The following is a 23375-nucleotide window of genomic DNA, read 5'->3' on the forward strand; positions in this document are numbered from 1 at the left end:
GCTATCAAAGTGGGGGCATGGAAAGTGACAACTGCTTCAGTAAATTTTTGGTTTTATGAAACATGTTTGTCATTTTTCATGCTCGTTCCACCATTGCCTTAAATAGATTACACCAAACCTACTTTAGGCTATTTGTAGATCTGCCCTGTGGTACTCTGTCTGCAAGACCTCTACTCAGTCAGCAGCCCTAACCATTAAAGCCATTACCCCCCTGATGAAAAGGCTTTACACATTTTGGTATTATGGTCCAGGTGAGAGCCTTGTATTTCTTGCTAACCAGAGAACTGGATCCCAACCAGCTTACCTGACCTCAAAGAGTGTATAAAGCCCAAGGATAAGGAGCAAGAGTTAAATGGGGTCGTCTCACCTCAAATCTTGGGGGCATATCACCAAGATGTGCCACCAATGTCAGATAGGTGCGAGTCCCAGAAGTGAAACTGGCACATAACTCTAGAATGGAGCTCCCAAAGTGACCAAGAGCGCACTGCACATGCATTCGTGCTGGCTCGGCTATTTCTGGCAGTTCCATAGATGTGAATGGTATGGTGGTCACACTTGTGCAGTGCGCTCTCCATTTTCCAATAACTTTCACAACGGCACTCACAGAACGGTGTCCCCGCCTCCCCAGGACAGGAAAGAACGTAGAAGCTCAAGTTTAAAAGGCCCCCCTCCCTTTACCTGCTTCAGTTAATGACACAGGACTCTTTATTAATCCAAAGAAGAGTATTGAAATAGCTAATGAACACAATATCACATAAATCATGCAATAAGGAAAAAACAGAGGGGTTGGGAAAGCTCTATTGCCGTTGTGGAGGCTATTGGAAAATCCAATTACCGGTAAGAGTAATTAACCCTTTTCCCCGGCACCTCCACAACGGCACTCACAGGAGGATTAAACAGAAAAAATAACTTTAGGGTCCATTCACACGTCCGTATGTGTTTAGCGAATCCGCAAAAACACAGACACCAGCAATGTGCGTTCCGCATTTTGCGGACCACACATCGCCGGCACTCTCATAGAAAATGCCTTTTCTCGTCTGCAATTTTTTGCTAGTCTCTGTGGATGGGGACATCGTAGTATGCGTCGGAGAGATCCAGGGTTACCATGTAGCAATAGAGAGAGTCAAAAGATTTACTGTCGACCTGATCATCTCTTTTTTGAATTTTTTGTAGGCTATATTTTTGCTTAACCTCTTCAGATTTATTATTAATCTGAAAGACTTGTTTGGTTTCTGGATTAGGGAGATAGGCGAGTAAAATTCTGTTCCTTCCTGATCTTGTGGAACCAGGATTATGACTCACTTTTGCAGAAGAGATAGTATTTCTGATTCTAGAACCAGCTGTTTTTGTATTTGAAGTAAAGGCTTGTTGTATGTGTAAAAATCTGGAGGAGAAGCAGTGAGTTCGTTTGTAACCTTCGCTTATAGTACTTATTACTTAAGAAGTGTAAATATTTCCCCAGGCCGAGGTGAACATTTTTAGTCTGCCTCCTACCTGAAATTTGGCGTTGTTGTGAGGGCTTTGTGGAAGTCTCTGGAGTGAACAAGAACCCTCTGCCCTTTCCTCTAGAGGGCTGTTATTTCCCAGAACCCTCTTTTCGCCTCTGATCTGGTTCTTTTCTGATTTCGAAAGGTACGTCTCTGCTGGTTGAATCATGCAATACTGAACCGAGCAACTTGTCTCCCTCACACTGTATGGAGGATAGGTGACGTTTAGAGCTGGCATCTCCGACCATTACCTGAGCCATATTACTCTGGGGGTGTCAGAGAGGGCAGAGGATCTGGCAGAGAGTTTTATTAGATCCGCAGAAGCATCAGACAAAAAATTGAGGCCTGCTTCAGAATAGGGATCGAGGCTAGGATTTCCTCTCTAGAGGTACCCGCTGCCAGATGTTCTTCAAATTGGGCTAACCAGACAATTATCTGGAAGTACAAGTAGCCGCTATACTAGGTCAGCATAGCCGTGTTTGTCTCCCATACTCGTTTAAGAAGACCCTCACATTTTTTATCCATCGGGTATTTTAAGAGACCCATATCTTCAAAAGGAGAAGTCTTTTTAGATATGCGGACATCAATTTTGTGAGTTTTATCCCACAAAGCTGAATCCGATTCTGCAAAAGGATATTTCCTCTTAAAGGCTTTTGGAATTGTATTTCGCTTTTCAGGATCCTTCCATTCTCTAGCTATTAGCATCTTTATATTATTATGGACGGGTGAAAAACGCTCCTTTTCTTTTCTCCCAATCCCTGAAACATTTGATCTTTAATGGATTAGGATTCTTTTACGTCCTCAATTTTCATTGTGGCTCTTACGGTCTTTAATAATTTTTCATATCCTCTGGGAGACACAAAAGTTTACCCGAACAGTCTTCAGAGGATTTAGAATTTACATCTGAAAATATTTCCACATCATCAGAGTCTGGTTCACCCTGAAAATCCAACACCTGCGATTTTTGTGAAGTTGATGGTTGGGGGGAGCACAGCGGTAATCTTGAATCTATAACCACCTCTACTTCTTCCTTAATCAGACTTTTAATAGATTCTAGCAAGAAAGGGGATTCCTCAGTTATTACTTTATCCGTACATCTGGGACAAAGCGCCTTTTTAGTTTTTGAAGGCAGTGACTTTTTACAAATGGCACATTTCTTTCAGCCCGATCCTCCAGAGGATTTTATGGTGCTGGCCTCTCTGCCCTATAATGCAATAATAGTAATCAGGGTAAATATTACAAGAGCTAAAGGTCCAGCACCAACACCAGTGGAGGAAACACTGCACACAAAATAGTGCCCTAACCCCCCCCTCCCCCAAGGGGAGGTAACAGTAGTAGACACAAATTTAGAAGGGTGCTTACCGGGCTCTGGGCGGCAGTAGGATCTACAGGCTTGCGGGGCATGTTATAGGATTCCAAAGGAGCTGGCATGTTGCACGTGTCTCTACACAGGAGATGTCGAGTTGCTGCACTCCTTGCATCCCGACACTCCCCCTTCATATCCGCCAGGCCTCTGACGTAATGTGCTGGCGGAAGTGACAAGCAGAGGCCTGGCAATGGAACTCTCTGCCCAGAGAATGCCAGCCTGTACTGCGCATGAGAGCGATCCATCGCTCCCGCCGTACAATGAAACTGGGGAGCGGATGCCCGGGGCTGCCTTCCCTGAAGGGCTTACGCCAATGGAACAGAGCAGAGGTCCAAGACCTCCTCAGCTCACATCCTCTACATTGGTCCTTCCGAAGGGGGAAGACACCGACAGTCCGTGCGCTTAAAATAGAACTCCCGACACCTGCAGGAGCGGCTTCCACGCGATCCCGAGGACAGGAAACAAACAACTGAAGAAAGTAAACTTGAGCTTCAACGTTCTTTCCTATCCTGGGGAGGCGGGGACACCCTCCTGTGAGTGCCGTTGTGGAGGCGCCGGGGAAAATAGCCTATTTTCAGCACTCCCACAGAATTGAATGGTGGGCAGCTGCACATGCGCGGTATCTAGAGATAAGTGCGGGTCCCACCTCTAAGACCTGCACCTATCAGATATTGGAGGCATATCCTGGCAATATGCCACTAATGTTTGAGGTGGGACAACATCTTTAAAGGGTTAGTCCCATTAAGACAACTTATCACCTATCCAAAGTACAGGGGATCAGTGTTTGATTTGGGGACGGGTCCAACTGCTGGGGTCAAGGACTATCACGAGAACATGGGCCTGTGTCCCCCATCTGATGTAGCAGCAGACACACGTCTGTCGCTCCAGTCAACTCTATGGAACTGTAGAAGATAGTTCAGCACTTGAACTCCATCTCCGGAAGCCCCATACAGCTCAAAGGAGCGGGGATAAGTTGTCTCCATAGGACAACCCCTTTAAGCTTGGACTCAAGGTCCACATCCATGACTGGATGCAAGCAGGTGATGAGGCACAGTGCTTTCCTAGTACCACTGCCAGTATGTTCTTTTGACCAGCTGAGTGAGCACCTATTGTGAATGGTGGATCCTCTGTTATCTATACAGAGGTGTTATATTTCATTGTAATCCTGTCTGTGATGACAATGAGATGACTAGTGAGAAGTCATCTCTACAGAACAGGAAATCTCAGCATATTAGGCCCTAGTGGCAAATGAGAATACTGCAGGATCTTAGGATTTTTCATTTTTTAATATACATATAGTCATGGAAAAAAAATTAAAAAAATTAAAAACCGGATTTTAACAATAGATCATTTCCTGATAATACACACATTCCCTTTAAGCTGACATACTTTTAGTATATAGTAGTCAGAAATCGTTTACTAGGTCACTAACCCCACAAAAAGGCACCAAAAGAGAAGAAAAATGGCACAAAAAAGGTGTTTGTAGTGTGTTTTACAAGTTCCCTTCCTTTACGCTGGGTTCACACCTAGGCGTTTCTCAAACGTGCGTTTCTATGCGCGTTTTATGCGCGTTTTTTTTAATAGTGAACGCGCGTTTGACGCGCGTTTGGGTGATTGACAGCAGTGTTGTCCAAAGAGTCTATGGCCCAAACGCGCGTCAAACGCGCCAAAAAAAGCTCCTGTACTTGTTTGAGCGTCGAGCGTTTTACAGCGCGATCGTACGCGCTGTAAAACGCCCAGGTGTGAACCCTTCCCATAGGGAATCATTGGTTCTTGCCTGTTGTGCGTTTTACAGCGCGTAGGAACGCGCTGTAAAACGCTCAGGTGTGAACCCAGCGTTACTCACAGCTAAAATCTGGCTGCAAAGATGGAAAAAAAACTGCCACAAAAAAAAAAAAAAAACACTGCAAAGTTGTGTCTTTCCTAAAGAACACTAGGACGGATTTGCTAATCCTATAGGTAGACTGTGTAGACCTGCACCACACTTGTCCCAGTGTCTCGGGCTGGGTGATCAGCTGATCGACACCACTCCAGATTTCCAAACTGCAGCGGCCACTACAGGGGGAATGCAGCATTACAGGTCATCCAATAAAATAAATGGGTCTTGGGTCCTCCAACGTGGAAGACAGTCATTGTCAACAGCCGTCAGAGGGGATCGTGAGGAAAGTTTTTACCTTCAAGGCACCACTTTATTCTTGCTGTATTTTAAGCACATGACAGTTTTACCCTTGACCATGATGGAGCGGCTCTCCTGTGATGCACTCTGTTTACACAGTAACACACCTTATTACATCATGGGGATTATCTGATATTTGAAGTGCACTGACATGTAAGGCTTTACGGGCTCAGCCAGTATAGCTGGAAACACACAGCAGAAGAAATACTCTTCTCAAAGCCTATTTCCTAATCAGACCAATTACTGTTTACCCTCACCACACCCTGAAGAACAACATGGGACAGGTTTCTGCTATGGCTGTAAAATATGGAGTTCAGGAAACATTTTCTTCTAGAGTTTGGGTTTGCAAAAAGTTGCAGAACACAAAGGCCCGGATTTACTAATGTGTCTGTGCCAAAAATCTGTATAAAAAAGTGGTACAACTCGCTGCATCTAGGATTTCTACACTTTTTTCAGACATGCTCAACAACTTATGTCATCTTTAGGATTTGTAAATCTGGGCCCAGGACTTGCCCCAATCTGGGGTAAGGGACAAGATTCCATTAGTTGGACCATACCATAGTTCTGTGATTGTTAACCTCTAGCACTCCAGCTGTGGTAAAACTACAACTCCCAAGATGCACACTTGCTTGGCTGTTCTCAGAACTCCATAGAAATGAATGGAGCATGCTGGGAGTCGTAGTTTCACCACGGAGGGAGTGCTGCAGGTTAGCCATCACTGCCATAGGTTATCCCCTACCTATATATATCCTATTTGGTAATTAAAGGTGTATTTTAACAAAATACCATTATGTGTAATTGATGGAGACATTACCACTGGGCAACCACCCTGGTTGCCATCACGGGGATCCTGCGAATCCAGAGTATCTCATTCAACGCAGTCACATGAACGAAAAGGTGGTCAACCAAGGGCTCTGGCGTTCCATTCAAAATCAACGATGCTTACAAAGACAGGCGACCACATGCGTAATGATAAGGATCCCAAAGATCACCCGATAGATAAATAATGGGGCGCCCAGAGATCATCCAATGGATACTGTAGGTCATATGTTCTTTGTGGGAATACCACTTTATTAATGATCTTTAGGTCTTTGGCTACATCAATGGATATATTTCCAATTTCACACAAGATTTTGGGCAATTACTTTAAAATCAATATGTAGCATGACGCAACGCTGCACTACAAATTCCAGACTAATCTGTGTTGGACCACATTTAGTTACACTTCAGCCTCTTTCACACGGGCGTTGCGGGAAAATGTGCGGGTGCGTTGCGGGAACATGCGCGATTTTTACACGCGAGTGCAAAACATTGTAATGCGTTTTGCACGCGCGTGAGAAAAATCAGCATGTTTGGTACCCAGACCCAAACTTCTTCACAGAAGTTCGGGCTTGGGATCGGTGTTCTTTAGATTGTATTTTTTTCCCTTATAACATGGTTATAAGGGAAAATAACATTCTGAATACAGAATGCATAGTACAATAGCGCTGGAGGGGTTAAAAAAAAATTATAATTAAAATTGAACTAACCTTAATCCACTTGCTCGCGCAGCCCGGCTTCTCTTCTGTGCTGTGTACAGGAAAAGGACCTGTGGTGACATCACTCCGGTCATCACATGATCCATCACCATGGTAAAAGATCATGTGATGACCGGAGTGACGTCACCACAGGTCCTGTTGCTACACAGAGCTAAGATGAAGACAGAAGGAGATGCCGTCTACGCAAGCAAGTGGATTAAGGGAAGTTAAATTATTTTTTTTTTAAATTTAACCCCTCCAGCGCTATTGTACTATGCATTCTGTATTCAGAATGCTATTATTTTCCCTTATAACCATGTTATAAGGGAAAATAAAGAACGGGTCCCCATCCCGATCGTCTCCTAGCAACAGTGCGTGAAAATCGCACCGCATCTGCACTTGCTTGCGATTTTCACGCAGCCCCATTCACTTCTATGGGGCCTGCATTGTGTGAAAAATGCACAAAATAGAGCATGCTGCGATTTTCACGCAACGCACAATAATGCGTGAAAATCACCGCTCATGTTTACAACCCAATAGAAATGAATGGGTCCTGATTCAGTGTGGGTGCAATGCGTTCAACTCACGCATCGCACCCGCGCGGGAAAACTCGCCCGTGTGAAAGGGATCTTCCTGCTCCCCTTTTCCCAGCAATCCATTAGTAATTGCCCAAAAGTGAGATATCGGAGTGCACTCAGTGGTCTTATACAGATTAACCTAGTGTTCGTAGTGCTGCTACATGGTAATGCATATTGATGGCAAAATCATATTCAAGGTACAGTTCATTGACTGACCATCAATCACAATGAAGAACTCCAACTTTAAGAGCACCAAAAATTGTTTGAGCTTACATAGTTTAGCTTTTTAGGCACAGCAGGAGTTAGGTAGAGACTGATGTTACCCCTTCACAGCCCCAGACCACCAGAGAATCTGGAATGAACCTCCCCACAGCCCCATGCAAGCTAGCAGTAAATGCCCCACAGCCCCGGTCTATCAGGGAAGTTTGCAATAAACCTTCTACAGCCCTAAACCACCAGAAAATCTTCCATTTACTGCTCCACAGCACCAAGCACACTACAGCCCCAGATTACCAAGGAAAGCTAAATGTAATCCTTCCACGGCCTTAGATCTCAAGGGAAAAGCAACATCACTCCTTATAGGTATTGCCCTGAGGGAAGCAGTGTGTGTGCAGCGACTGAGAAGGGGAGAGAAGGGGAGAGCAGAGAGGATGGGGGAAGTTGTACTTCTAGTTGCAGTATTTACCATGTTGCTCCTGGGCTGTGCAGTGATAGCAGGGTGCACCTTTTCCTCGTTTAAGGACACACCCTGCTTTTGGGGCGTCTGTCTGATGTTCGGTAGGGTGCCCTTGGTGTAGATGAATTGAGATTCGAGGCAGGGTCCCTGAATGATGTAACAGCAATGCAGGTGTTGGTGCATACAGTGAGAAGGCCAGGTTTTACACAAGTCCACTAGATCACGCATGCTCAACCTGCAGGCCTCCAGCTGTTGAAAAACCTACAACCCCCAGTATGCCTGGAAAGCCTGCAGCTATTAGGGAATGCTGGGAGTTGTGCAACAGCTGGGGGGTCACAGGTTGAGCATCCCTGCACTAGATGGTTCACATAGGCACTGATCACATTAAATACAGTCTTTACAGTTAGCACATGCAGTTCCCGAGGCTGTTTATGGAAGGCTAGTCTCTCTGCAGTCAGGCTGTACAGTCTCTCCTTTTCTGGCCCACGAGGTGCATATATATTAGTAGTTCTGCAGTATCCACAGTGGAATACCGTCTATGAACAAAGGGCTCTTCTGACATGATGGGGAACATGACGCTCATGGCTCCCACCAGTATGCAGAGAAGTCTGTAGCCACAATGTAGGTGCATTACCCTTCTCTGACAAATGCACAGCAATCCACCTTGTATGGCCGCAGAACTTACTGCTGCATTCAGTAACTTTTTCCCTCAAAGGGGTTGTCTAACTTTGACAAATGGCATTTATCATGTACACAAAGTTAATACTAGGCACTTACTAATGTAATTGTCCATATTGCTTCCTTTGCTGGTGTAACACCCCAGAGTGGCATTACCACCTTTGCGCCTCGCCACTATCTCCTATGGTTAATCACATGTCATCCTATGTATTAATTTCCACATCCTGCAAAATGTATTGATATTTCTAATTATATGTAACTGTTCATGTAATGTGCCTGGTTCACCAGCAGGTGGCAGCATAAATGGCAGAGCTATCTTACATGGAATGGAACCTTCTTTCCATTCTATTTTCTACCTCTAGGGAGGAGTTTAGATAGAGGTCAGAATAGAGTACCTCCTGCTAGGGAAAGGCAGCAGGAGTCCGTCCCTGTTGGACGAGCCTTGTTTAGGCCAGCTAGAGCACCTTCAGCTCAGCTGGATATGGAGGCCAAAGCCGGAAGCCTCTAAAACAGGAGTAAAGTTCCCTGGATAAAGCTAGAGACAGACCAGACCACTCAAAGTTGAGTACAGCATAAAGGAAAAGATTCCTATTTAATACTGTCAGTACAGCAGAGCCAAAAAGCAACAGACATAGCAGGGAGGAGTTTGCCTGCCACAGTTCAGTTAAAACCAAAGCCTGCTGGTAACCAAGACAAAGCCTGTAAATCGTTTGGATGAACGTTTACCAAAGTAAAGCCATTATCAACTTCATCACAAGGTCTGGACTCAATTTATTTAATCATCTCCTTCATAAACTACCCCTTTTTCTGCATCAGAGCCAACGCCTGAGGTTCCAGCGTATCCAGGTAGGAGCACTGTGACACGTGCACAAGTACATATTAAGGGACATTTAGGCCACCGTACACCACTCTGGCATTCCTACACCTGGGTACCACCACCTACTACATCACTAAAAGGGGCCCTGTGCCCTTGTTGCTTCACTGCAACTGGCGTCACAACAAAACAAGTAACTTTTTCCCCTCTTAAAAGGGACCTCTAGCGGCGGCTGAATTAATTTTTCCACCACATTATACACTGCTTGTTTCCATGGTTACGACCACCCTGAAATGCTTGCACACCATAGGAAAAAGTACTAGCCTACGTGCAGTGCCATGGTCCTGGCCACCAGATAGGACGGCACTTTTTCCTATAGTGTGCAAGAACGACCACCATTGCTGGACTGTAGAGTGGTCATAACCATGGAAACATGCAGTGTATAATGTGATGGAAAAATGAATCAAACCAGAAAAGGAAGCAATATGGACAATCACAATACATAAGTAAGTGGCTTGTATTAACGTACTCTACATGATAAATGCTATTTGTTGAAGTGAGACAACCCCTTTAAGGGCGGTCACTCTGCTTTTTTAATCCACAGGGGTAAGGACCCTTCCCTGTTAAGCTCTGGTCACACTAGACTTCATGACTTTCTCCTAGAGAGGAAGGGGTGGTGCCAGCCCAGCCTAGCCACAGGAACCAGGAACATCCTGCCCTCTCCATATACAGCCTGAATTAGTCGCTCCAAAGTTCTAGACCACCAGGAAATTTGGGGAGAATACATGTAAGGTGTGATGCTGCTCTAATGCAATAAGTTTCTTGGTGCTCTTGCGATTTGCCCTTTTCCATCCTTTTGAAACGCCTATACAGGTGTGCTCACATGTGGCAGCCACGGAAATTCTTGAGACCGAAAGTCTGTTCTGTACCTCTGCAGCATGTCTATGTATTTCTACAGGACCGGTTCAAACGAAGAAGTTTCGTCAACAAATCTGCCACGTGTGAATCCACCCTAATTGAGGGTTCAGAAAGGACTAACCTAGACAGGGGTGTGACCCGAAATATACTATATTTATAGGTCACAATGGTTGCATCTCTTATGTACAGAATTCCCACCAAAAGTACTTAAAGAGGTTGTGCCACAAAACATTCTACATATTTCAAGCCACCAACTGCATCCGAGTAATTTTGTAATTTCATCTAATAATTTTTTTTAGTAAAGCCACTGAGCTATTTAATAGAATGCATCTACATAGCGCCACCTGCTGTTTGTTCTTTCTTATTTCTTGTCCACCTCATCGAGGTGGTCGCACACGCTCCGTTTAAATCTTCAACTGTTGCAAGTCATATGTTCTGTTAGAAGCTGTGACCGTTACAAGGAGAGAGCTGCAGCAGGACAAAAAATAAATAAAAAACTCGCCCTGGGAATGGACACGCCCTGAGCTGCCAGTCTAAAATACAGACGTGGACAAAATTGTTGGTACCCTTTGGTCAATGAAAGAAAAAGTCACAATGGTCACAGAAATAACTTTAATCTGACAAAAGTAATAATAAATTAAAATTCTATAAATGTTAACCAATGAAAGTCAGACATTGTTTTTCAACCATGCTTCAACAGAATTATGTAAAAAAATAAACTCATGAAACAGGCATGGACAAAAATGATGGTACCCCTAGAAAACACAGAACATAATGTGACCAAAGGGACATGTTAATTCAAGGTGTGTCCACTAATTAGCATCACAGGTGTCTACAACCTTGTAATCAGCCATTGGGCCTATATATATGGCTCCAGGTAATCACTGTGTTGTTTGGTGATATGGTGTGTACCACACTCGACATGGACCAGAGGAAGCAAAGGAAAGAGCTGTCTCAAGAGATCAGAAAGAAAATTATAGACAAGCATGTTAAAGGTAAAGGCTATAAGACCATCTCCAAGCAACTAGATGTTCCTGTGAGTACAGTTGCACATATTATTCATAAGTTTAAGATCCATGGGACTGTAGCCAACCTCCCTGGACGTGGCCGCAGGAGGAAAATTGATGACAAATCTAAGAGACGGATAATCCGAATGGTAACAAAAGAGCCTAGAAAGACTTCTAAAGAGATTCAAGGTGAACTTCATGCTCAAGGAACATCAGTGTCAGATCGCACCATCCGTCGTTGTTTGAGCCAAAGTGGACTACATGGGAGACGACCAAGGAGGACACCATTGTTGAAAACGAATCATAAAAAAGCAAGACTGGAATATGCCAAACTACATGTTGACAAGCCACAAAGCTTCTGGGAGAATGTCCTGTGGACAGATGAGACAAAAATCGAAGTTTTTGCCAAGGCACATCAGCTGTATGTTCACAGACGAAAAAATGAAGCATATCAAGAAAAGAACACTGTCCCTACTGTGAAACATGGAGGAGGCTCTGTTATGTTCTGGGGCTGCTTTGCTGCGTCTGGCACAGGGTGTCTTGAATCTGTGCAGGGTACAATGAAATCTCAAGACTATCAAGGAATTCTAGAGAGAAATGTACTAGCCAGTGTCAGAAAGCTTGGTCTCAGTCGCAGGTCATGGGTCTTGCAACAGGACAATGACCCAAAACACACCGCTAAAAACACCCAAGAATGGCTAAGAGGAAAAAATTGGACTATTCTAAAGTGGCCTTCTATGAGCCCTGACCTCAATCCTATTGAGCATCTTTGGAAGGAGCTGAAACATGCAGTCTGGAAAAGGCACCCTTCAAACCGGACACAACTGGAGCAGTTTGCTCATGAGGAGTGGGCCAAAATACCTGCTGAGAGGTGCAGATGTCTCATTGACAGTTACAGGAAGCGTTTGATTGCAGTGATTGCCTCAAAAGGTTGCGCAACAAAATATTAAGTTAGGGGTACCATCATTTTTGTCCATGCCTGTTTCATGAGTTTATTTTTTTACATAATTCTGTTGAAGCATGGTTGAAAAACAATGTCTGACTTTCATTGGTTAACATTTATAGAATTTTAATTTATTATTACTTTTGTCAGATTAAAGTTATTTCTGTGACCATTGTGACTTTTTCTTTCATTGACCAAAGGGTACCAACAATTTTGTCCACGTCTGTAAATCTAGCAGAGCAGTGAATGGGGAGATCTCTGGATCCATGTGAGGTACAGGGCTGGTTCTAGTCTTTAGAAAGATATTGTCATGTACTATAGGAGGTCTAGTTTCCATTTTTTTTTATATCAGTCATGGCATAACCCCTTTAAATGAGGTTTTACCGGCATTTTTTTTTTTTTTTTTTAACAGACAAATAAGAAATATTTCTTGAAAGTCTATTTTGGAGCCAAGACACTCCCCCCAATCATACATTTAAATGAAAAATTACTACTCTATTTTAAGGCCTAGCCTCTATTAACGCAAATGGTACATGGACGGTTTAATTACAGTATCTATACATAAGTATAGATATAAATATCCGCACGGAATAATCCTCCGTCCACTTCACGGATCTAAACCCGCATTATAACAGATTCAGCGCTGTCACTCGTTAGCCACATTGCTCGTTACCAAGCACACACACATTACAGGCAGCTGCTCCGTCATTATCATGAATTATACATTCAGCTGGGACCCCATTTCAGTGAGAAATTCGGACAGTAATGTCCTACCAAGCAAAATATTCAGGCACACTTCATTATAAAGTATGTGACCATATAATACTGCCATAGAGTGTAATGCAATATTACACAAAATGCAGCCGGACAGTGCACAGATAACCGCCATCGAGCTCAGATACAGGACACGACAGCCAAAATAGCTGCCTCTAGGGAATGGTGGCCATACAATGCTCAACAATAGCACCAGGCAGTGTCCATATAATACTGCCACAATGTTACAAATAAAACTATAGCACTAGCCAGTTTCCATAAAATACCGCCACAGTGTACTACACTGTTACAAATAAAGCAGACATACAGTGCTCAATAGCACCAAGCAATGTCCATATTACAGTCACAACACAGTGCTCAACAATATCTCCGGGCAGTGTCCATATATTAACGTAAAAGCGTACTACAAATTAAGCAGCCATACAGCGCCCATATAATACCGCCAGTGTAGTGCCGCATTACAAATAAAGCAGCCATACACTGCTCAAATATCAGCAGATGGTGTCCATAGAAGCCAGTGTACCACAGTATTACAAATTAAGCCACCATAGAAACATAGAATGTGTCGGCAGATAAGAACCATTTGGCTCATCTAGTCTGCCCAATAGAAACAAAGAACAACCATACAGTGCTCACACCATAGCACCAGACATCATCCTCCATATAATACCGCCACAGTGTAGCACAATTAGATAGATGCTGCTACACTAGTGGATTTCACCTTTAAGAAACTATTTGAAATCTCAAAGACAAAACAAGAGGTGAAGCTGAAACAGAATAGGGTAATGAAGTCGCTACAGACGGGTTGTACCGCGAAGTTCTTGCTGACTGAAACTAGGAGAATAAACCACTGAACGTAGTCAGGTCCCTCTGTAATTATTATGGGCGTCTGAGGAACGGTTATTCCATCTTTTCCAAGAGTTTACTGAATTTTATTGATCGAGGAGTCAGCGCTAATCCCCCCCATTACCAGTTGAATACATCTGTGAGGTGATGAGCGAGGAGTCAACGAGGAAACCAAACAAAGGCGCAGAACGAAGAACGTCAGCAGAACACGTCAGCTGCCGGTATAAACAGCCTGTTTACCCATACGGAGTGGGGTCTTCATGACGACAACTTACCTCTACAGACGCAATCAATTCTAGTCAATGTGTCATGGCATGGGCTCACTGCAAAGATCAGGGAATTGCACAGCAAGCAATTTCCTAAGATATGATTGGATTGCTCACTTTAAACCCATAGAACTCCACCATACAGGTGCCATTTCCGGTGGCCTGCAACTCTTAAGAGGACCACATAAAATTTTGTCTTGAAGACCACCATTTGTACGATCATGAGACTACCATGCAAGAGGCTGATGGACATTGAGGAGGAAGGAGAAGACAAATGGGACCGAGCAAGAATAGTGAACGCTTGTGTCTGTTCTGTGACCATATGACCACAGATTGGAGCCCATGGGCTCCAAACTGGTGCCTCATTCCAGTTCAGAGTAGAAAGAGACGCTCTGCAGTACAAACTGCTGCTCCAAGAAGTAAAAACATTACCGTAAAGAGGCACACTTAGGAAGTTTATTTCACATTTTAATCAGGAGTGGGGAATAAGCCCCTGCCAGACAATATACCTAATTAATGCTGACGTTTGTTATTTTCGAGGAATGTTGTGCTCAGTCGTAGTTCTATCACCCAAATTGTTATTCCTTTGAAAGGGGTTATCCAGTCATGATGTGTCTTGGGTTACCTATGGTGACGATCTTCTGACATTACTTAGACCATGACAGTACTGCTTAGGTCCCATCTATAAATGGGATTTCAGCCAAGACAGTATAGTTATGGTCTGATCTTCAAATGAGACTTAGCGGTACTGTCCAAGGACCCATGTTCATTACAGTACTATAGCTCATGTTCAGATGAGAACCATGACTCTACTGCTAAGGTCCCATTGTCAAATAGGACTTGAACCATGACAGTACTGCTAAGGTGCTATCCTCAGATAAAACTTGGACCAGGACAGTACAGCTATGGTCCATGTTCAGAAGGGGTTCTCACCATGACAATATTGCTACAGGTCCCCCCCCCCCCCCCTTCAGATGGGAGTTGCCCCATAACAGTACTGCTAAGGTCCCATGTTCAGTACAGTACTTTGGTCCTATCTTCAGACAAAACTTGAACTATAACAGTACTACTATGTGTCTTTGTTCAGAGGAGGCTTTCATTATGCTACAACTGCGAAAGGTCCCACTTTCAGATGGGAGTTGGCCCATAACAGTACTGCTAAAGGTCCCATGTTCAGATGGGACTTGAGCTATGACAGCACTGCTAAGATCCTATGTTGATTACAGTACTATGGTTCCATGTTTAGATGGGATTTGAACCATGACAATACCACTATAGTTCCATGTTTAGATGGGATATGAACCATGAAAGTACAGCTAAGCTCCATAATTGCCACAGCCCTGCATTTGAAGTGAATGCCAGCAAATTCAAGATCAATACAGTCCTACTTACTATGGTTTCATGTTCAGATGGGATTTGGGCCACGACAGTACTGTTAGGGTCCAATCTCAGTTTGGGACTTGGACTAAGAGTACTGCAATCCTGGGTACCATCTTACTTCAGTAATCTCACAAGTGCAGAACAATGACAGAAAATGTGTGAATGTCAAACTCCTACCATGAAGGGAAATGCTACCTCTGGCAATTTTATTTTTTCTGGGAACTTAATTAGCGGAGTATAATCCCAGGCCACAATGCTCTTATTGAGCATTTTTGTAGTTGTGCAGAACAGAACTGGTTTCCAGTCTACTGGGTAATTAAAGAGGAGCTCTAAAGATTGGTAAATTCCAACCCAGAAAACAATTACACTTGAGGCAGCAATTAAAAGAATTGACTTTGCACCCTCTTTAAGAAAAGCGGTATGGGCACTAAGAGCTCTAATTGATAGTGACACCTCAGAGTGAAACACAGACCTCCAGGTCACATCCCTTGATGAATGACCCAGGGATGGTTGAAGAGAACAGACAAATCCAGAAAGTTTCCAAAAAGCACAGCACACATTGCAATTTCCTAAGTGCACGGTTTACAGGGTCCTGGGGCTAGTACCATGACCACCCCTATTACTTAAAGTCTACCTTTGGGTTTAAAAGTAGTCAGTACCAGTGAAGTCATACAGGAGTCCCACAGTGCTTGCTCCTTAGAGCTGAACTCTATCAGCAAAGCAATCTCAGATAGCCATTGCTACAGGATACTTGGGTTACTGCTCATTGACATCTATGAAAATTCTTGCACCAGGACACCGACAAGATTTTATCCATCCCTCTCCTCTGCATGGACTTCTCTTAAACCAACCCAATGTTGACAGGCCAACCAAAAACTTGTCTTAAGTTCTCGCATACAGTTGCCACCACAATTGTGAGACATCTCCACCCATGTCTATCCCATGCATGAAATTTAGTTTAGCTAGAGTGGAGACATTTGTGGTTCCTGGTTCTTCTAACTGGTCCAATCCTGATGCGTCCATCTTGACCCTGTTGCTAGTCAATGCAAAGGTTTCTCTAGAAGACATGCTTGCCTCAGAAGGTCCTTCCTTGGTTTGTAGGTGGTCTTCATCCACTCTTGCTTCATTAGCATCAATACAAACATCAACTCATGCCCTGGTCTTAGACCGACAGCAGATGAAGATCCCCTTAAATTGTTGTATCCATGGTCGGCTTTGGTCAACACTTCTGTCTTGGAACAGATAGAGTTAACGGGCACTTTGAGCGCCTCATATACATCTCATTTACAAGCAGAAAGTCAATGCAAATGATACTTATAGGATTTCTTCCCTGCAGCATTGTGCTGTAAACTACTAACCAACCGAGGCACCTTAGGCACAGTGCAGACTGAGTACAGTAGGCACACCGCCCACCGGGTATGAGATGGAGGGTATTGGGGGGGCGGGGGGAGACAACGTATTCTATTACACCAGAATCAGTTGCATTTCCCGAAATGGACGACACAGGAATAAATAACAGTTCTAGAAACTGAAACGCGGCCAGCGCTCCTCAATGTTACCTTGCCGGAGGCACAACTCGTTTTTTTTGCATGGGGGTTGTCAAAGAGCAGCTAAACATTTTGTTAATGCTATTCCCTCCCTTCTGGCACAGAGAGGGTTACAGCTGCCTGCAGATATAATGTCGCTATTGAGTACCCCCCACCACCACCACCTTCCTTGAGGAGATTAAGATCAACTGGAGGATTGAAGCAGAAATAAAGATGGAGAGAAGATGCAGACCCACGCATTCACCTCCTACCCAAAAGTGACAGCGCGCCCCCACACAGACACATATCCAAACTGCTGAAGTGATACGTTAATTGGCGCTCTCGTTTATGAAGGAGGCTAGGAACCCTGCAACCCGCAAGTCGGCGTAACGATCGCACATAAGAAGTCTCTAAAGGGGGTGCAAGAAGTGGGGGGGGAAAAAAAAAAAAACTCGCTCCCATACCTCGGAAAGCTGGGTGACCACACGTCTAGTTATTATACAGCTTGCGTTCAGAAAGCTGGGTGACAACGGCTACAGAAGGTACAATAAAAGCCATATTACAAAAACAAGGTCAGGGGGTCCATTTCTGCAGGGAAATCCCATATAATATCATATAGGAAATAAATCAAGGTGCACCTACCTGCCCCACTTCAAAGGGGTTATGCCAGGCATCCTCAAACTGCGGTCCTACAGCTGTTGCAAAACTACAACTCCCAGCATGCCCGAACAGCCTACAGGTATCAGCCTACAGCAGAGCATTGTGGGAGTTGTAGTTTTACAACAGCTGGAGGGCCGCAGTTTGAGGATGCCTGGGTTATGCTATGATTTATGTACAAAATGACATATATAAAGAAACTTACATGGATCCAACATTCATTGCTGCAATTGTTCTGCTAGATTTCTATCAAGCTGGCACCTCAGGGGTGTGTCCTTTCTCAGGGGATGGATGTGTTTTCTGCTGCAGCTCTTTCCCCATAACAGCTCAGGGGATTGTGCTCTTTGGTACAGCTCTTTCGAAGTACCTGTCAAGGTACCAGATGGAACTGAGCATGTGTGACCACCTTAGGTCTGCTATATTATCTTCAAGTTGGCACCTCAGGGTCATGTCCCTTCTGCTGCAGCTCTGTCCTCATCACAACTCAGGGGGGCATTTCCTTTCTGCTGCAGCTCTCTCCCTATCACAGCTCAACGGATGTATCCTTTCTGCTGTAGCCCTTTCCTCGCAAGGATGGAACTGAGCATGTGTGACCACCTTGAAGTGAATAAAATAAGTCTCAAAACTGGAGCATTTTTGTAACAGAAAGTAAATTACAAAAATAACTAGTTTTTCATGCTGAATTTAAACATTTCATGGGGACAACCCCCTTTGAGTAGGGGGAAAGATTTAGGCAAGACCTACATAGTGCATTTGGTTGCACGACACCAAAGTCTCAGTGACATAGAAAATAATGATTGTGATTGCACTACGACACGATACGGCAGTGGCAAAAAAATTAATAAAAAAATCTTCTGGATTTGGAGCCCGGTGGCCTTCTCCGTGCTCACCAAACACAGTGCTGTACATTGCATAGCGGCTGTGCTTGGCATTGCGCTCAGACCCATTCACTTCAATACGGCTGAGCTGCGCCTAGGCCAAATGACATATGAACGTGACATCACTGGCCTAGGGAAAGCAGTGAGAAGGGCGCGGTGCTCACAGGGCTGCTGCCTTCTCAAACAGTTGATCGGCGGGGGTCCCGGGTGTCAGTCCCGCATCGATCAGTATTAAAATCTCTGAAAACCCCTTTAATTTAAGTCACATGTGATGGCGACACGCTTTGGCATTACAAAGCAGAACATAGTATACCCACTGAATGTCCGCCCCTCTACAGGGTAGTCGCACATCACCGCTAGTTCTCCTCCGACCAGCACTGGCCTCAAACTTTTGGGAAGTTCTCTTTTGAGGTCCATGACAAGTCTTATCGCCGGGCACCTGAAATTAACTGTACTTTATCCATCCCAGGTTCATGCTTATTATCCTAGCACAACCTAGGGTTGGACTGGCCCAACCGGGGCCTCTCTAGTCCGGATGATGTCTGTGGTCCTGCAGAAAATGACCTTATTGCTGCTGGCGACATGACTGATATGGGCAAAATTCACAAAGCCAGGGGGTGCAGCCTCTGCTAATGCCTAATTAAATCCAAGCATGGCCATGCTTACTAAGCACAGCTACAAGGCTCTTCCAGTCTTGCAATAGTTATGGTACAGGAAATTGGAGTGTTGGTGGTGGTCAGAGAAAAGCAGGGGATCCTACCACCCCTCTGAATTAGGTCTGGGGTAGTATGACATCACAAAATACAAAAAAAAAAAAGTTAGCATTTTATCAGAAAACACCACTATGCATGACATTACAGAATTTCAGTAAGCTGTAATACCGGACACAACCTGTTCTCAAGGGTGGCGCCTTTTTTGGAATATAAAAAAAAAAAATCCCCCCCCCCCCCCCATCTTGTACAACCCCTTTAAAAACCATTGCAAAAAGTGCCACTGGATGTCAAGACCACTTATCTAAAAAGTTTTGCGCTACACAATCATTTCAGAGAATTACAGCACCCAACGCATTTCCAGTCCATCGGTCACACTTAGATCCGTGCACATTTGATGCTTAAATTGTCTGAACACAGATCATTCTGCTTCCAGTCTGATCAGACAATGCGGTCTCAGCGCCCGGAGCGGTGATAATCTCTGGCCGCGCCATTCTCAGGGATTACCTCCATTCTATTCTGTGGAGGGTCATTAATACACTGGCCTCATTAATACAATGCGAGATAGACGCCTGGATTATGAATGTACACCGACACACAATGAAGTCAAGACATGGTGTGCTAAAAAGCGGTAGTCTGTAGGGTCAGGACATGCTGAGAGTTGTAGTACAGAAAAATAAATAAAAAAGGAGCAGTACAGACCTACTGGAACGTATTAAATACTACGCATTGTGTATAAAAAGTTACAATAACAAATCGCCAGAGCCAAGACAAACAGGCTACACAATCAGAAGACTCGGCCAAACAAAACCCATTGTACCCGGCGTAGACTGAATGAAAAACCAACAGATATATTCATAGAAATAACTAATTATAAGCCGGGCTGGAATTACCCACCAATCAAATAAGAAAAAAAGAAGATAATGAATAATCAGATAAAAAATTGAAGATGAATAAGAAAAAAAAAAAAAAAAAAAAAAATGCACAAAAAATTGATTAGAAAAAAATTACCCTAGCTTAGCTCTGTCAGCAGATTTGCACCCATGACACTGGCTGACCTGTTACATGTGCGCTCGGCAGCTGAAGGCAGGTGTTGGTCCCATGTTCATATATAAGAAAAATGATGTTTTAAATTATGCAAATTAGCCTTTAGGCGCAACGGGGGCGTTACCATTACACCTAGAGGCTCTGCTCTCTCTGCAACTTCTGCACTTTGATTGCCAGGATTGATGTTTTTACTGCCCTTTTATATGCCATTAAAAGAGGTATTCCCAGGTGGATATTTACCAATAGCTGGGGCCCCAACCTATCTCAAGAATGGAGCCCCAAAGTAAAACAGAGAGCAAGGTGCACCCCTCCATGCAACGTTATGGAACTACCAAATATAACCGGACTGTGGCTCGTTGCAGTGAATGCGCAGCTTGCGCCCCATTCATTGCAAAGAACAGAGTGGACTCTAGGTGCTCTCACCCTGGTCACGGTGGGGCCCTATTCTTGAGGCAGAAGCGGGCCTGAGGTCCTTACAGACCTTCATAGCCTATCCTGTCAACAGGCCGTAAACGTCCAGGTGGGACAATCCCTTTAAGGCTCATTTATATGGTGCAGAGGAGCAGTTGTAGCCCTGACCAGTCTGTGTGTAAAAATAATAATAATATATATATATATATATATATATATATATATATATATATATATATATATATATATTTATATATAATAAAAATCATTGGAATTATTATACTAAAATAGGTTTTCTCCTCCAAACACATCCAAAGATCAACTCAGAATCTGGCTGGTTTCAGACAGCCATTAGACAGTTAGTGCTCGGAGTTGGGTCACATGATGCTAAACCTCTGTCTGTTTCCAAGGACAACCACCAGAATGCTAAGAGCAGGCTATATCTAACCCTAATACAATACAGACAAGTATTTAGGACCTGACAAGTTACTGAAGATTAGGAATATAGTGTTCATTTTTGTCATTTTTTGTCCCTAATTTTTCACCTACGCCCTCAACAAGTTGAATTAAAAATATATATTTTGTATAGAATTTTTACACATTTTTATATTACTGGACATTTATTTTTGTCCGGTATATGATTTATGATATATTGTTTTATCTTATATTTTTACCCAGACAGTGACGGTAACCAAGCTAAATCCACATCCTGCTCTGTATCCTCCACTTACACAAACAAGAGGGGAAGGAACAACAAGCAAAGCGCTCGGCGTCCACAGCAAAATGCAGGTTACACTGCAGGGAGGTTACCTATACATAAACTGAGCTTTAAAAATATATATTTTATAAAATATTTTTTTAATCACCATTATATATATATATATATATATGGATTAAAAATGTGGATTAATAATCCCAGCATTAACAACAAGTACACAACAAGTGGCCTCGGTGGTGTCAGAGCCTCAGCTGGGCCCTTGTGCAGCAGAGCAACAGGTCCCTCCTGCCCAACACGTCCCTGTAATTATGCACAAACCTCAACATCACCTTCTGTGACAAGGACTCACTGTATAATTGAAACTAAATTAATTTTCCACTTCTACAGATTGCTAATAAAACCTAAACACTAGCATCGTAACCACACAGGCTACAAAATGCAAAAAGAAATTATATATTATAAAAACAAAATATCCATAAAAAAAAAAAAAAAAAATAGAAATAAAATACAAAATACATAGAATTTTTTTATTGTATATAACTTTATCTATATTTCTTTTATATATATATATATATTAAAATAAAAAAAACTTTCATAGAAAAGTACTGTATTTATTTATTTAAGCAGAATATTTTTATAACCCAGGTCAAAAATAAATCTCGTGTATGGGATAAGCACTAGCACATAAACCACCTTGTGAACAGCAAGCAGTTTCACGTAATATATGACATTTAAAATTCAGATGGTAAATTGAAATCTTCCCGATTATGCAAATTTACGCCATAATAAAAGGCAGGTGGCGGAGAATCTGAAGACTTCCTCTCATGGACACCACAGGCTCAGGGATGTCTTGGGTGCTTTGCATCTATACAAAATCTGATTGGAGGGGGGGATTGGCATCTGACTGCAATGGGCATACATACAACCACCACCATCTATACAGTCTGAAACGTAATCAGCACCTGGACAGCACCCAGCTCAACTATAGGGGGGCACACCAAGCCAGTGAGCCCCCCAAATGAGCTGCACATCAAAGCAAGTTCTATAGACTTCCAGAACAATCCCACAAAATGTACTTTGGGGTGGCAGCGCTATCATTACGCAATTGGTGAGGTGATGCCTGAAAAGATAGATCCGCTTGGCACCACTCATAGTTGGAAGGCATTTCCGGGAGTCATACCATTCTGGTGGGGGTGACCTGTGACTTTGAGACGTAGCGGCTGCAGCCTTTATGGATCACTGCAACATCCACCCCATCAGACACCTTAAAGGGGTTTTCCCAGGGTGGCTACCACCATAAAAGCAGGTCTACACAGTCACATGTCCACCCTGTCCCACCCCTGAGGAACTGCACCACATTATCTTAACTAGATTCCTACAACAAGAACAAACAAAAAAAAATAAAAAAATAAAAAAAAATGTTAAAAACTTGTGGGGTGAAATACAAAGTTGCAGTCTTACCTCCCACCACCAAAAAAAAATATATATATAAAAAAAGTCCAAAACTGGGCTAAAATAGTGCGCCACTTCCTAGGTAGACTGAGACTTTCCATGCATATGTCGCACAGACCTTTTCTCACAGCCGCGCTCATGCCCCGTCCACCTGCCCCTCACCTTGTAGACATTCTCGGTGAGCCGGTTCACCTCCTCCGAGCGGGACATCCTGGCTCCTGTCAGTGCCATACACCGAGGGAACCGCTGCGGTGATAAGAACAATCCCGGTACCGTCAGCGGCAGCGGGGACAGCGTAATCCTCTATACTGTCGCTTGTGACGGAGCTTATATACCGGGAGGCGTGGTCTCTATGTGCAGGACACGCCCATTGCTTAACACCAAGCAAAAGCCTCCGCCCGATGTTCCCGCCTCTTATTTAAATACAGGGTCCAGTCTCTGCGTTGCTTAGCAACAGCCGCTTTCCCCGGACGCTCGAGCGCTGCCGGCCCCCGCACGCTCACATTGCAGTGTTATTACCGGCAGTCGTTTATAATGAGTGTGTCCGTGA

At 43.7% G+C, this 23375-nt stretch overlaps 1 protein-coding gene across 5 annotated transcripts in view; it reads right to left on the bottom strand.

The window, feature by feature from the left end:
- The window catches only part of BAIAP2 (BAR/IMD domain containing adaptor protein 2), a 143571-nt gene extending 120448 nt beyond the window's left edge, over window positions 1-23123 (bottom strand). For all 5 annotated transcript variants that reach the window (XM_044296294.1, XM_044296297.1, XM_044296296.1 and 2 more), the window contains exon 1: window positions 22988-23123. In XM_044296294.1, the coding sequence (XP_044152229.1) occupies window positions 22988-23056 (69 nt within the window). In that variant the 5' untranslated portion in view covers window positions 23057-23123. The remainder of the gene's footprint in view (window positions 1-22987) is intronic.
- Between the last annotated feature and the right edge of the window lie 252 nt (window positions 23124-23375).

This window comes from Bufo gargarizans, chromosome 6, assembly GCF_014858855.1.
Source record: "Bufo gargarizans isolate SCDJY-AF-19 chromosome 6, ASM1485885v1, whole genome shotgun sequence".
In the NCBI taxonomy this organism is placed as follows: Eukaryota; Metazoa; Chordata; class Amphibia; order Anura; family Bufonidae; genus Bufo; species Bufo gargarizans.